The sequence below is a fragment of the Mytilus californianus genome, unplaced genomic scaffold, assembly GCF_021869535.1.
Source record: "Mytilus californianus isolate M0D057914Y unplaced genomic scaffold, xbMytCali1.0.p SCAF_2, whole genome shotgun sequence".
Classification (NCBI taxonomy): domain Eukaryota; kingdom Metazoa; phylum Mollusca; class Bivalvia; order Mytilida; family Mytilidae; genus Mytilus; species Mytilus californianus.
This window is the reverse complement of record NW_026262668.1, coordinates 615048-631350: the sequence shown is the minus strand read 5'-3', so window position 1 is coordinate 631350 and position 16303 is coordinate 615048. Positions and strand designations below refer to the sequence as shown.

The 16303-nt window shown below is 31.6% G+C and overlaps 1 protein-coding gene across 6 annotated transcripts in view; it reads left to right on the top strand.

The window, feature by feature from the left end:
• LOC127729032 (rap guanine nucleotide exchange factor 1-like) overlaps positions 1-16303 on the top strand; it is a 69500-nt gene that overhangs the window by 7327 nt on the left and 45870 nt on the right. For 3 of the 6 annotated variants that reach the window (XM_052236642.1, XM_052236641.1, XM_052236639.1), the window contains exons 1-2: positions 12689-12833; positions 13736-13941. In XM_052236642.1, coding sequence (XP_052092602.1) covers positions 12806-12833; positions 13736-13941 — 234 coding nt within the window. In that variant the 5' untranslated portion in view covers positions 12689-12805. Of the gene's footprint in view, positions 1-12688; positions 12834-13735; positions 13942-14606; positions 14750-16303 lie in introns of those variants that run through there. The other 3 variants (XM_052236640.1, XM_052236646.1, XM_052236648.1) reach the window with 3 other exon arrangements.

Genomic DNA, 16303 nt, shown 5'->3' with positions numbered 1-16303 from the left:
AAGAAATTGTCAATTGTACAGTATTGCGCAATAGCAAGAAATATTCAATTGCACAGTATTGTGCAAAAGAAGATACTTCGTATAAATTGCTTATTTCTTGATCAATTTCAATGGGGTTTTATTCTTGAATTCTTGGGGTTCTTTAATATGCTGAATCTAACCGTGTATTAAGTTTTTGGATTTTGGGCCCCGTTTTTAAATTGGTCCACATTGAGGTCCAAAGGGTCCAAAATTAAACTTTGTTTGATTTCATCAAAAATTGAATTATTGGGGTTCTTTGATATGCCGAATCTAACCGTGTGATTAGATTTTTAATTTTGGGTCCCGTTTTTTAAATTTGTCTACATTAAGGTCCAAAGGGTCCAAAATTAAACATAGTTTGATTTTAACAAAAATTGAATTCTTAGGGTTCTTTGATATGCTGAATCTAAACATGTGTTTAGATTTTTGATTATGGGCCCAGTTTTCAAGTTGGTCCAAGTTGGGGTCCAAAATTAAACTTTGTTTGATTTCAACAAAAATTGAATATATGGGGTTCTTTGATATGCTGAATCTAAACATGTATTTAGATTTTAGATTTTTGGCCCAGTTTTCAAGTTGGTCCAAATTGGGGTCCAAAATTAAACTTTGTTTGATTTCAACAAAAATTGAATATATGGGGTTCTTTGATATGCTGAATCTTACCATGTATTTAGATTTTTTATTTGTGGGCCCGCTATCAAATTGGTTCATATTGAGGTCAAAAGGGTCCAAAATTAAACTTTGTTTGATTTCATCAAAAATTGAATTATTGGGGTTCTTTGATATGCCAAATCTAACTGTGTTTTTAGATTTTTAATTTAGGGTCCCGTTTTTTAAATTTGTCTACATTAAGGTCCAAAGGGTCCAAAATTAAACTTAGTTTGATTTTAACAAAAATTGAATTCTTCGGGTACTTTGATATGCTGAATCTAAACATGTGTTTAGATTTTTGATTATGGGACCAGTTTTCAAGTTTGTCCAAGTTGGGGTCCAAAATTAAACTTTGTTTGATTTCAACAAAAATTGAATATATGGGGTTCTTTGATATGCTGAATCTAACCATGTATTTTGATTTTGGACATTGGACCATAATAGGTAAATTAAAAAAATTGAAGTTCTTAGACCACATTCTTTCTGTGTCAGAAACCTATGCTGTGTCAAATATTTAATCACAATCCAAATTCAGAGCTGTATCAAGCTTGAATGTTGTGTCCATACTTGCCCCAACTGTTCAGGGTTCGACCTCTGCGGTCGTATCAAGCTGCGCCCAGCGAAGCATTTTATTTACATCTAAGTTCATTGTTCAGATACTAAATGATCTTTTATCTCCTCTTTTTGTAAGCAACAAGCATTTATATAAAATGTTATATCATTTTGTTAATACATGTATGTGATGTAATGATTCAAGTGCCTCCCACCAAAAACAAATCACTTTGCCCACGAGGATTGTAGGCTATATATATGCATATACTTACATGTAAGTTATGTTTTATGTAAATGCAGTACTTAGCAGAGTTCTTGGTATTAATGATTGATTGATTGTTGTTGTTTAACACCACTTTCAGCGTACTAAATTACTTGCCTATAATGTGGCTGCTAGTTTATATGAGGGTGGTAAAGGGTTATTTTCTTGCAACGTGTTTTGGCAATTTTATTTCACGTGCAGCCGTGAAAAAGGTTCCTTATTCACTGTGTTTCGTGAAATCGGTAAAAAGATCAACGTGCATATTTTTTTAAAATTGTTCGTTCATAGTGTAATGGCAATTTTATTTCGCGTTCTTCCGTGCAGATACCCCCCTTTACGCCCCTCTTATATTGGTTGAAAAGGCTGGAGAGAACCACAACCTTTTGGCAGGAAAAATGTCAATTCTAGAGTTAACCACAAACCCACCTTGCCACAAGCAGGGTCTAGCTGTGTAGCTTAGTTAAAAGAAATGTACAACATGATTCCTGTAATAAATGTGTTCACATAAAAGAAAAAAATATTTAAATGAAAAATGTTCAGCATGTATTAAGAAAATCTTCATAGAAATGAGTAAATTTTGTTCATTGCTTTTGCACTTCCAATATTTTCTCTACGAGAATGTTGACAATTCACTTTGATTTACACTTGATCGTTACAGTAACATAGTTGCCTATGAACCCTCACAGAAATAATATTAATTTTGTTGATACATGTTCTTTTCAGTTGACCATATACACTTGTTGATTTAAAAAAACCAAAGTGAGTTTGATTGAATAAAATAATTTTCAGTTGACCCATTATATCTTTTCATGACTATAATTAAAAGTCCTTTTAGATTTGTAATTTGTACTTTGTGTTTTCTGTGTTTTTTTTGTGCTTCATGCAGATCTGTTGATTTTACAGTTTGTTCTTATGTTGTGCTGTTATACAACTATCCCAAATTCCCAGGTTAGGGGAGGGTTAAACGCTCACATTCTTTATGTACCTGTCTCAAGTCAGGAGCCTGAAATTCAGTGGCTGTAGTCAGTTGTTTTCTGTCATATATATTGCTTTATAGCATTTATCAGACTGTTGGTTTTCTCCTTTTAATTGTTTCATATTTTGTCATGCCAGAGTGTATATTATCTTACCATGCATTATTTATAAATTTAAGACTGCGTTGTTTTCATGAATTTTGTATATGTGTATATATTGTTATTTAGTTGATTTGAAAAGCTCACTTGAGGTTGTATTTATGTAGCATGTTAACTGAAAATTGACTTTGAATAAAGCATTGAATTGAAAAAAATAGCTTAGAATACGGTTTGGGTTTTGCTCATTGTTTAAGGCAATAAAGTGACCCTAGTTTCTGATACAACCTCGTTCTTTAGTCTCTGGTGGATAGTTGACTTATTGGCTATCAAACCAGTTAATAGGATATATACTTTCAAGTGAACTATTATATAATACCCTATTGGCCCTCACATCTTTGTGAGGGAACAGATATTGTATTTTTTTGGTTTGCTCATTACATCATCCCCTGTTGACCCTCACAGACTTGGGGGAGTAATGATTACTGTTACAGAATCCAGGTTACAGACTTACAATCAATGATTATGACTCACAGAACAAATGTTTGTTGATTTTGATAATAATTCCATTATAATCGTCTGTTAGATCAATAAGCTTCGGCACAAAAACTGTTTCTTTTATATACACATTGATAAAAATCCTGGAGCAAAGATTAATAATCCTGGACAAAGATCAAATATCTTATTTGTTTAGGCAGATGAACACTTTCTGTGTCCTGCTTTTAAATTTTTTTATTTGAAAGTCTCAGATAGCTATAGATTTTGTCATTGCACCTGATGAGATGGTAAGATACCACATTTCTAACTGATGAGAGTGAAGAAATCTTAGAAATGTCATATCACAGAAGATGCAATAGAAGAATTTGTTTCTTTAAAGATTTTTTAGATCATTTGTAAGCAAACTTTGTTTTATGCCCTACCTATATTGAACTACAGCCACTGTCCACAGCTGAGAATATTTAAAGAATCAAATTTATATGTAGAAAAATTATAAATTGACCTTTAATGTTTTACACTAACGACTTGAACATATATTCATGTATTATACATGCCCTGTAAATTTATCTTAATTTGGAAATTAAAGTTCTACAAATTTTCCCTACCTATTACTGGTAGAATGTTTTTGAAAATGTGTATCACAGTCATATTTTTATCTTTTTGCCAGAATTTACTGAAGTGATGGACTTGTTTTAATCCTGGTATCTATGATTCTCAGCTAGATTTCTTTCATTGCATCAGTCATAAATCTATTTAAAAAAACTTTAAACTGGGTCAATTGATATACATGTATTGTTTTATAACACATAATAGTTAGAACATAGTCTACTATTTGAACATCCAACTAAAACTATAAATACATGTACTTTGTGCAAAGTACAAATATGAAATGAACAAATGCTCTTTGCAATATTGGTATAAATTTGACAACAACTGGAAGGGTGGAGAAAGTTTAATATTATTCATGACAGGAAAGAATTATATAGTGAAGTACCAATTGCTTACAGTGTTGGATGAGGGTTTAACAAAATCTCACAACACTCGCTGAAATCTGAAGGTCATTGTTTGCATGAAATAAGCATTTTTTGAAAAAATCAATTTTAAAAAGAATAAAAATGAAAAATTGAATATTTAAACAGGAAATGATTTAAGTTTTAAATTGGATTTAATTCACAAATTCTTCAACACAACAATTGAATATTTCCTGTTTACTTACAAAACTATTTAAATCTTTTAAGTGAAAGTATCTCATTTCAGTATTTGGATTTTGAATAATGTAATAGGTTTGAAAATGTTTTAAAGTGCACCAGTTATATTTTAGCAGTGGTATCATTTTCGGTCAGCTGATTGTACATTCACATGACTGTTTAACAAACTGAGAGACCCCCAGAGTGATCATATGGTTTATAAGACAATCCGTCTATTCCCCTACTTAACAATGCAAGGATACATATACATAGTGACCAATAAAGACTGGACGCCGAGATATGGCCAATAGTGCTGAAAGTGGCATTGAATACCAACAATCAGTCAATTTTTATCCAGAATCCATCCCTAAACTATTTATTGACTGTATTTCAAAGAAACTTTATGAAAATCTTCGAGTATCTTCTTTGATAAGGGTTAAAATGGGGTACCCCATATGTCATTCACAATAAAATTTGCTGAAAATAATGTTAATGAGAAACATTTTACTCCATTTGACACTAATGATAAATGAAAACTGCAAATGACAAATGAAGATAACAATTTTAGGCTCATTTGATCCTAAGCAAGGGTAGCCAAGGGCATTTGACACTTGAGGATCAAGTTAATTTATACCACTTTTATATTATTTAATCAGTTTAATGCAAAGGATTGTTTGTTTTTCTTGTTATAAGATGTGGGCTTTGCTATATCTATTCAAATGAGGGAGCTTGCGTATGAATTTGTGAGCTCCATTATTTAACTCCAAAGTTACATTGATTAAATGACACAAGGAAATGAATATAACTTGTGGAAAGGACAATAATTTTGCAATGATTTTAAAGTTTCTCAGATTGATACTGGATGTTTAATCCAATAAAAAGTAAAATAACAAAAATACCAAAGTCCAAGGAAAATTCAAAACAGAAAGTCCTTTATCAAATGACAAATTCTAACATCAAACAAATGGAAAACAACTGTCAAATCCTGACTTGGTTCCGGTATTTCCTTATATACATGTATAGAAAATGGTGGATTTTATAGGGCAAAGCAATTTTTGGGAAACCTCCTTTTGAAGCTTTTATCTATTGATGGAATGAGCATAAACATGCGTGAACATGTCAAAGAGACAACAACCCAACCAAAGAGCAGAAAACAGCCTAATTAAAAGTAACATTTTTAATAAGTTGTCCTCGGTTTGTCCCTATTGGAGATGGTATTGTGCAATGCAGTTTTAGATAAAAGATATAAAAAGAACATATACATGGATATCCATTCTCTATTCTAAGCATAATGCATTCAGGAATTCATATGAAACCTGAACTATAAACAGACAAATTATTTTTGAGACAGTGACACTGTAAGTATGTAGTAAAGCTCAGACCATAGCTAATACCCCTTGATGATAAAAAGTCATTGTCAATTATACATGCCATATAGAACTCAATACTTGCTTCCTCTACCAATAAAAACTGGCAGCCACGAAATAACCCAAAAGCGGTGCTTAAAAGTGGCATTAAATCACCAAAAATAAAAAATCAAATCTTTATGATATGAATGTATGCATATGTGACTTATTGATATTTGACACAATTATTGGAGCTTTTCAGGTGTGTTGAGATTATTCCACCTAATGACTATAGCTAGTAGTATTAAGTTTACTCATGTAGCTGGTCTAGAGGTAACACTTTTCTAATGTATATTTTTCCCATGATTTTGCATAGAACTGGTTTGCTCTGCTTCCAGAACTTGACTTAATGCCACAAAGGAAATCAAAATTGCTCTTAATCAAAGATCAAGCATATTACAATGATTTTTCAAGTCTTTGAGTTTGTTACTGGACATTTAATCCTATTTGATGGTTCCGGCTTGTATTTGATTTTGAATATTTTTCAATTTATTGTGGTTTTTTTTCACAAGGGTTTTCAAAATGATATATGTGGTTATCTTGTCTCAGTGATAAATATTCTTGTATCATCTGTCTATTTCTCATCCGGTGATCCTGTGGTTTTGGCATAACAATATGTAGATTATCAGGTATTAAAAATAGCATTGGGTATTACCTAGTTCTTTCAAAAGATATTTGTTTATATAAGTTATTCTCATGAATAATCAGACCTGTCCTAAAGATCTATTATTTCTTGAATTTTCACAAGTTTTGACAGTTTTGGTAATAATATCCAGTGTTCTCACAAAATTCAGGCTTTTTAGGATCTTCACAATAAACATTATGAATTATGAAATACATGTACCATGCTCAATCTTGTTTATAGAAATTATAACATCTCATCATTAACACAATCTAGATGAAAATCATCCTGGATGGCATCACATTCAAGCAATCAATGCTGAAAGGCCCTGGGGAGAGTATTTATCCATTTTAGCAATCCCCACACCTTAAAGACAATGAAACAATATAGAGGGGTACCTAGCCATTCTCTCTCTGGCCTTTTTCAGATTCCCTCAGGTTGCGCTAGCTATCTTCCTTCCTCCATAACTAAAGCTTTGATCACCATCTAGACTTGCTACAATTCCCTTTCTTTTATTTCTTTCTTACTAATTTATATGTTTACCATGTTTACTGAAAACTGTCAGTATACTGATTGTCCTTGGAGAATGCAGATGTCAGTATACTGATTGTCCTTGGAGAATGCAGATGTCAGTATACTGATTGTCCTTGGAGAATGCAGATGCCAGTATACTGAATGCAGATGTCAGTATACTGATTGCCCTTGGAGAATGCAGATGTCAGTATACTGATTGCCCTTGGAGAATGCAGATGTCAGTATACTGATTGCCCTTGGAGTATGCAGATGTCAGTATACTGAATGTCAGTATACTGATTGCCCTTGGAGAATGCAGATGTCAGTATACTGATTGCCCTTGGAGAATGCAGATGTCAGTATACTGATTGCCTTTGGAGAATGCAGATGTCAGTATACTGATTGCCTTTGGAGAATGCAGATGTCAGTATACTGATTTCCCTTGGAGAATGCAGATGTCAGTATACTGATTTCCCTTGGAGAATGCAGATGTCAGTATACTGATTGCCCTTGGAGAATGCAGATGTCAGTATACTGATTGCCCTTGGAGAATGTAGATGTCAGTTTACTGATTGTCCTTGGAGAATGCAGATGTCAGTATACTGATTGCCCTTGGAGAATGCAGATGTCAGTATACTGATTGCCCTTGGAGAATGCAGATGTCAGTATACCGATTGCCCTTGGAGAATGCAGATGTCAGTATACCGATTGCCCTTGGAGAATGCAGATGTCAGTATAATGGTAATCTCTTAGTTATAGCAGTAAAATTGTTAAAGGGGCAAAATTGAAAATAATAATAAGGAAGGGACATGTAGCAAGTCTAATCACCATCTAAAACATGCTGAATTTATCAGAAAATGTTAGCATCATAATGTATTGTTACATGTATTATGTTATTCCTGTATTGGATAAATACCCAAATGGTTGTGTCAGAAAACAACATGTGGTGATAAATACCCAAATGGGTGTGTCAGAAAACAACATGTGGTGATAAATACCCAAATGGGTGTGTCAGAAAACAACATGTGGTGATAAATACCCAAATGGGTGTGTCAGAAAACAACACATGGTGATAAATACCCAAATGGGTGTGTCAGAAAACAACACGTGGTGATAAATACCCAAATGGGTGTGTCCGAAAACAACACATGGTGATAAATACCCAAATGGGTGTGTCAGAAAACAACATGTGGTGATAAATACCCAAATGGGTGTGTCAGAAAACAACACATGGTGATAAATACCCAAATGGGTGTGTCAGAAAACAGAACTTTTGCATTTAGGGTAGCATGTATATGTACCTACATGCCATATAAAGGAGAAGATTTTCACTAGTAAACTCAAAATGAGAATTCGAAGTAGGCAAATAAAAGTTTTACCATTTTTTCTCTGCAGATGCAAGTAACCACCCAGCTAGTGTGAAATTGTTTTTTTTATAGATACTGTGGTTATTTTGTCTTTCAAAGATAAGAATTGTTTATGTTTTTATGCTCTCAATTGTAATGTACTTTTGACTTTTTCCGATATCATGGTCTCAAGCATTCTTGATAGAAGTTAATACAGAGACATGTGGTGATCCCTATCACACTGATGCTACTTTAGATAAGATAACAACATTGTTTTAATTGGAATCCTGAGTCTAAATTGCATGTTTAATACTGTACAGTGCTTCAGAATAGCAAGAGATAAGAGGCTGTGTGGTGGATTGTGTATTGTTTTCTGCTCTTTGGTCGGGTTGTTGTCTTTTTGACACATTCCCCATTTCCATTCTCAATTTTAACTCTCTGAGTATTGTATTCATGAGACTCTTTTACTGTTTCGTTATTTAACCCATCCCCCAGGCAAAGACACTATGCGCTGTCAAACTTCTAGAGTCTTGGAGGCTCCTACTTTTTTTAGCCAGTTTTTTAAAGTTTAAATTTCACTTGTATATATATACCGTTAGTTTTTTCTTTGGATCTCAGCACAAATGTTTTTCACGTGATGTCTTCTCCTGCAAATGTAACATGTAAGAAAACATTTACCGGTATCTCTGTATAGAAGAATGATCAACTTGTTGAAGGAAGCTATTATATGATAGAAACAGAAACCCTTATTGAATTGGTCAGTGTCTTATCTTTAAAGTTTGAATCTTTTAAGATTAGGTTCTGTTTATTATCACTCTTATTTTGTAAAATTCTTAAAACTGTTTGATTAGAGCAGGTTTTACAGTATTACTACTTGATATAGTTTTGATGAAGTAAGGTTTTACTATAGTTTCCACAGATGCTATGGTTATCTTGTCTTGGTTGATAAGACAAACCTTGTAGGAGCATCAGATGTGTATTAACATCTGTTTTGTATATTATACTGTATACTGTTGCCTCTGACAGAAGCATTTCAACTAAATTTACTTAACTCTGTCAAGAGTAGTCTCAAGATTTATTGATTAATTTGGCTGTCATACTAAACCTATATTTGGCTTATTGCACATTCAAGCTTTGCATAAACCATGCTTACAAAAAAATGCATTTGGATCTTTTAAAAGTTATGAAATTCATTTAGTGATAGCTCATTCTCAATGCTTCGCAAAAGAATATTGTGAAAATTGACATTTTAAAAAGTTTAAAATTTTTAATTTAATGAAAATTAGTTTTAATTCTTTGAACAGGTAAGCCATTAAAATTATGCTTTGCTAAATTTGCACATATATATGAAAAAGAAGGGGGTAAGGTACAAAAGGATATATGATTATTTTTATTAACGAAACACAGGATTACAAATTAAAACTAGACCTGATTTTCATTTTATATTAAATTGTCTCCCTTTAATGAGTTTTTCTTGAAGTTAGTCTCTTGTTGCTTTTTTAAAATAAAGAAGGGGGATGATTTAGTTTATAATGATAGAAATTTTTAGATAAGGCTTAGTAAATAAATGACATTATATTTGAAATTGTCTAAAGTTGTTTCAAATGAAAAAATTGTCAGCTTAAAGGGGAATAACTCTTAACATAAAGTCTTTTTTTTATATTTTTCAGTTGTTTTCCTTACAGATTTCTAAATTACAGCATTAAATTATTAGATTCTAGAATGAGGATATTTCTTGCAGCAATAAGTTAGTGCATGTATCCAATATGTTTAGAATACATTGATTATAACCAGTTTAATATAATCGACAGCTGTTTTCTATGATCTTTTGTAAATGGTTTTAGTCTGGCTTCAGGTGACAGTTGTCAAAATACCTATTGCCCTTGAACTGTTTAACATTTAACTGTACAATGTAACTCTACAGCTGTGACAAAAAGTATGAAATCTAATTTTATCAAATACAATGCAATCTGTTGTCCTGTAATATATTAAGAATAAGAAATACAATCATCATACATGTATATATATATATAGCCATATATTTTGTATTAGTTTATAAGCAATACTATATGACATGTCACATAGATATGATAAAGAAAAGTGTGTTACTGGATTCCTACATTATTTGCATATGAATAAAAAAACCATCATAATATAAAAAAAATGAATTGGAAACATGCTGTTTGTTTCTTCTGGTTAGTTGATTATAACCCTCCAGCCAATTTCCAACACTTAAGTGCCCATTGCGAGTACTTTTAGATAATGGTGAGTGCTATTTTTTCCTCAACAATAGTTTACAGTACATATATTTATGGTTCACAAATACATGGGCAGTTTTTTTTCTGCACAAATTGATTTATAAGAAAATTGCCATGAAATATAGATTAGCTATCAGATCTGTACAAATCAAGTAACTTATCATAGTTGATTAAGAAAAGATTGATTTGAGAAAGATGTGAATATGTAGTTACAGGACATACTGTATTGATATGAATATTTTATCAAGTTAGAACAGTGCAGTAACACCTTCTCCTATAATTGGTTCTTTGCAAAAGTTCATCACAAGGTGAAGACAAAATCATTGTAAATTATACAGTTAAATCTTGTTATTTTAAATGTAGTGAAATTATTTAAAGGAGAAAGTTGAAGAGACAGGGAGATGAAGGTTTGGGTTTGAGCAAGAAGGTGCGAGAAAGGGAAAATGGAAGGAAGAGAATTGGAAAGTAGAAGTGGGAATTTAGAAGGAAAAGAACTATAGACTAATGGAAGACAGGGAGATGAAGGTTGGGGTTGGAGGAAGAATGTGTGAGAAAGGGAAAATGGAAGAAGGAAGAGAATATGAAATTAGAAAGGGGGGGTTGAGAAAAAGAAGTAAAAACCACTAATGCAACTTATTTGCTGTAATAAAACCAGGTTTACCTATAGTAGAAAGTTTTAATATGAGGAGGAAGAAATTGATTAGGTAATGGAAAATAGGGAGCTGAAGGTTTGGCTGGAAAAAGAAGGTGTGAGAATTCGAAAGTGAAAGTGGAAGAAAAAGAAAGATCTAAGGAATGTAGAAAGAGGGATTGAGAAAAAGAAGTAAAAACCAATAATGTAACTTATTTGCTGCAATAAAAACTAGGATTACCTTAATCTATTGGAGAAAGTATTACTTTTTGTAAATCATTTTTTTCTCAATCTAACATGTTGGGCACAAGCTGGTTATATTGCAGGAGTCAATGCCATTTAATGATTTTTTTTTAAACTGTATACATTTTTCTCAATCTTACATGTATGGCACTGAGCTGTTAATACTGTAGGAGTTAATGCTGATTAATGAATTAAAATAAATCCTTGTAACTCACTCACAGCTGCTCCCATTTTATTTCATCTTAAGAATTACTTAAATGAAAGGTATGCACACTAGTGTAGGATCAATAATATTTCAAGCAAGTTGATGGTGAGACTTGTTTGAATTTTTCGCTGGAATCAATATGTGGTAATAACTAAAAAAATAAGAAAATCTTATAGTTCTACTTTAGATAAATTCTATTCATTTTGGGATTTTGAATTGAATTTGACCTCTTAACCTTAAACTGAAATAAAAAACAAAAAGTATTTATGGCTCAAATGCACGAAAGAAAGAAATAGCAATAGTCCTTTTTATAGGAATTATGTCCCTTAAATAAATTTGATACAGCTGTTTTTCTGTTGGTTTCTGATTATGAAAACAATGCATTTGTATGTTCCAATTTTATGAACTTCTTTTTGTGCAAGCCTGATTAGAGATAGAGAAATTATTAACCATAAAGGCAATACTTCTTTCACTGTATCAAATTGCATAGTATATGTATTTTGTAAAATAAAGACAAGTGACTATGATAGTGGATAGAGTTATCTTTCTTGTGTTAGAATGATGATTTTTTTTAGTGGAAATTTTACGTATTGGTGCTTTCCAAGGATAAATGTGTTTGTGACTATGTTTAGGCTCCTAAAATTGTCCATATATTTCATAAGAAATACCAAATTTTAAAATTCAGAAAAAATTTGTGAAATAATTTCTTATCAGATTTCATGAAAGTTTATTGGAAGCAGAATTTTCAATAAATGGAATCATCTTGATTTCATATAATCTACCTCTTTTTTTTTTGTTCTATATGTCATGAGTTGGTATATATTTCATGAGTTGAATATGAGTTTGCTGCACTTTACTATAACATCAATTAGATAAAATGTTGTTAAATTTTTAAGTGTTAATTCTCTTTATTGCATTTATAGTTATAAACACTTAATTAATGCTTCAAGTGACATTTAATGTTAACATGAAATGATGTTTGCGCAACTCAGCTAGTCCTGATATATAGATATGATTTTGAGATGTACCCTTAATGATTGTACATTGTATCGTAACAATAAATAATTTTAACAAATTCCGTCATGAAATTGACACATAAAGTAAGTACTTATTTATAAAATCAAGTGGTTTAGTGACTCAAATCCTGTGGTCATACAAATCCTACGATGTTTTGATTGAAGATTTATTTTCTAATCCAAATATGTACCCAATGAAGATGAAGAAATTGATTGAGTGATGAAACTGATCCTAAAAAGTACTTGGGGCTTCCATGATTAATTATGTAATATATGAAGTGGTTGATGACAAGTTTAACATTAGTTAGGATGTAGTAGGTTAATATGGATACCACACATACAGCTATTCCAGGTAGGAGATTTTGTCCTATCCTTTTAGATTTGGGGTACATTGTATTGGTTAAAAAGGCCTAGTGTAAATATTGTGTGTTTAGAGTAACATGTTGTGAATTGGTTGATGGGGTTGGTAGGTGATTTTTTTTATCCTGCTATCAGCCTTACTACCATACATATGTAGGTGTACAGATAAAATGAATGGATAAGCATATAGTCTCCTGCTCTCTTTCTTCTGTTGTGAGCGAACAGTTACTGTAAATTCAGAAATTATTGCGAAAAATGCGTCAGGGTTATAATCGCAATAATTTAAACTCGCATTTTGAAATTTTTATATGAATTAAACAGAATTTTTCTCAATATCGCAAAAATTAAAACCGCATTTCAGTTAAAAATGACAAAATCCCAATAATAAATGCACGCAATAATTTCTGAATTTACAGTATATTAAAAATTACTGTTATGTCACAGTTCAATTAATTATTTGGGATCCTCATTGCTGCTTGCGTTTAAGTCCTGTTGATTTTATTTTAAAAACAAACTCAACTGTTTGGAAATTAAAAAAAAAGGACAGTTGAAATGAAAACAGTAAAATATATTGTCTTCATTGATGATTCATATATACGTCAACAAACAAATTATATGCAAAACCAATGCTAATAAAAATTGAAAACTGATAGAGAAAATGGGAAAAAAATGTTCAGGTCCCATTTGCTCCTTGAATATGCTTTGTTGATTTGAGAATCAGGTCATTATTGACATTCTGGTTAGATACCAGTTTGGTGTATCAAGTCTCATAAACTATATATAGGGAACAAAGTATAGTTTTATATGGTACAAAGTATATTTTAAAACGGTCACCTATTAGTTTATATTATGAATGATCAATGATGAAATTTAAAAGTTCTGTTTTAATTTCAGAGAAGACCTCTGGGTCTAAGATGCTGAAGAAGGCCAAATCTTTTAGAGATGATGTAAAGAACAAATTAAAGAGAAGGCCATCCTCTTCAGCAGCAGACCATTCCATGACAGAAATCCGGGAATACAGTCGCAGCAATAGTCGACAAAATAGTCGACAAAGTAGTCGACAAAATAGCCGAAACAATAGTGTTTCAAAAGAAGATGGGGTAAGTTACCATAGAAACGATTAAGTTCTGAAAAATATACAGAATTATTATCTAGATAAAAGATTGAATTGTCATGACAACATGCTACATGTGTTTAAAATGTAAAAAAAAATAAAGTAAAAATAAGTTAAGTTTCCTAGGAAACATCATCAAATTATATATTGGTTTCTGTCTATGTTATGTGTACTGCTTATCACTTGTCGTGTAGATGTCCAGTCGTGTAGATGTCCAAAAAAGAATGATGTTGATGCAGAATTTAAGATAGATTAAATACCGTATCAGACCAAAACAAGTAAATGAATGATTGTGGCATTTGTGGAAAATTCTTACTAGTAATAGTTGAAATAATTAAGGCATAATGAAGTATAAAAAATTGTCACTCAAGTCCTTTTACATATTCCTCAAAATTCAATCCAAAGTTAAATTTAAGAAATTACTAACGGCCCTATGACATGTTCACCTTCAGAACTTTCATACTCTTTAACTCCATGAACTTGTAAATAAGTTAAAAAATCACTAAATGTTTATTTTTAGATTTACACTCTAATACAATATGTATACCTGATTGAAAATGATTACTATTGTTACCTACAAAAGTGTAAATATACACACTTTCAAGAACTTACTCAATCGTGAAAAAGTAATAAAAATTTAGTATTAAAAAATGTTAATGGATGCACATATGTTACCTAACTTAGATAGGATATTGATTCTGAGGCTTAAGGAAGTAGTTATAATGGGTTATACACAATAAAAGGAAACATCAACAACAAATTTTTAAATAGAATAACTGATAATGGATGATAAGGTAACATTTCTTTGTTTCTGTTTTTTTGCTTTTAAACATGACGAAAAATGCATGCTGTTTGTCCTATGTGCTTTGAATACTTTTTTGTAAAGTTGTAAATGACTGTCTACAGATTAGAAATACTCTCAAATAAATTTGTTGTGGAAATTGTCCTTGGAATTCCTAATCTAAAATCTATTCAAAAGGGGGAAATGAACTGTTTAATAAAAGATTTTACAATGGTTTTATAGCAGATTAATATGATGAATTAAAATGTACTTACAAACTGATGTTAAATGTCAAAACTACAATGTCATAGAATGATTAATATCTGTGTCAGTCTTCAATTTGTAACTGAATTTACACTATTTTATGTTCTTATGATACATGTATCTTATGATTAGAATATACACAAATGAGCTGGCAACGTGATTATGTCGCACTAGTAAAATATATTTAGTATAGTGTATGCCAGACCAAGTTTTTTTTTAGGACCTTGTGAATCCAGTCAGCCTTAATATATTGGTCCTGGTGCATTGCATTTTTCATTCATTAGGTCTTATATTAGACCCTTGGAAAACCTTATATAGGAATTGTTAGTTTGAGTGATACCTGCACCAGAACATCCAGTGGCAAATATTACATAGATATTTGGGGTAATATCTAATTACATGCTTTATACTAGACTTAATCGTCAGATTTATAACTTGCTAGCTCATTAGGTAACAGTCTGCAAGAAGACATGTCCTTACCCTGACACATTATTCTGACTCCTTGCTTATAAGTCTTTGCTCTAAGGTATAAAAGCTTTGTGCTTGGCGGAGAAGCAGCAAATAGCTATATCAAAAAGTTTGAAAAGGATTGAACTCATGAACCCCTGTACTTGAAGGTTAAGAATGGTACCATGAGATAGAGAGACTGTTACTGAGGAGGTTAACATAAGTTCAACCTGAGAGGATGTAAAAATACATGTATATGAATGTGTATAATTAAATGTAATTTTCCGAGGAGGGGTACCTTTCATTTATTAACAATTCATTATAGATAATTTTTAATCTATGGCTTGTGGACATGTTTTAAAAATACTTCATTTGATGGGTCTTAAATTTGGCAATCAAACTTGTAAAAATGAAAGAATTTTTTTTTAACTTACTGGTATTTTTAATAGAATAACAAATTTTTAAGAATCAGGACAAAGTGTGAACTTCAGTTAAAATTTATGAGACTTACAACATCACTACTTAAAACTACTATTAAACCATGATCCCTTTTCAGTATATGTGACATTGACAGTGATTTTTATCCTAAAAAAAAGGGGTGTTTAGTATCTGTAAAATACATGCTTGACCCAGTTTGTGTTGCCTTATTTGGGACGAATACCATAATGTTTTGTTCTCATTTTAGTACCAGGTCTACTGCACTTGTTACATTTTCTTTTTATGGACCAGAGAATTTGAAAAGTTACTGGTCTAAGTAGGAACATTTTACACTCTTAATAATGCTCATTGCTGTATTATATGTACAGTTGCATTTTTATGCAACCACCGCTACGGTTAAGTTTTACCCTTGTCCGTC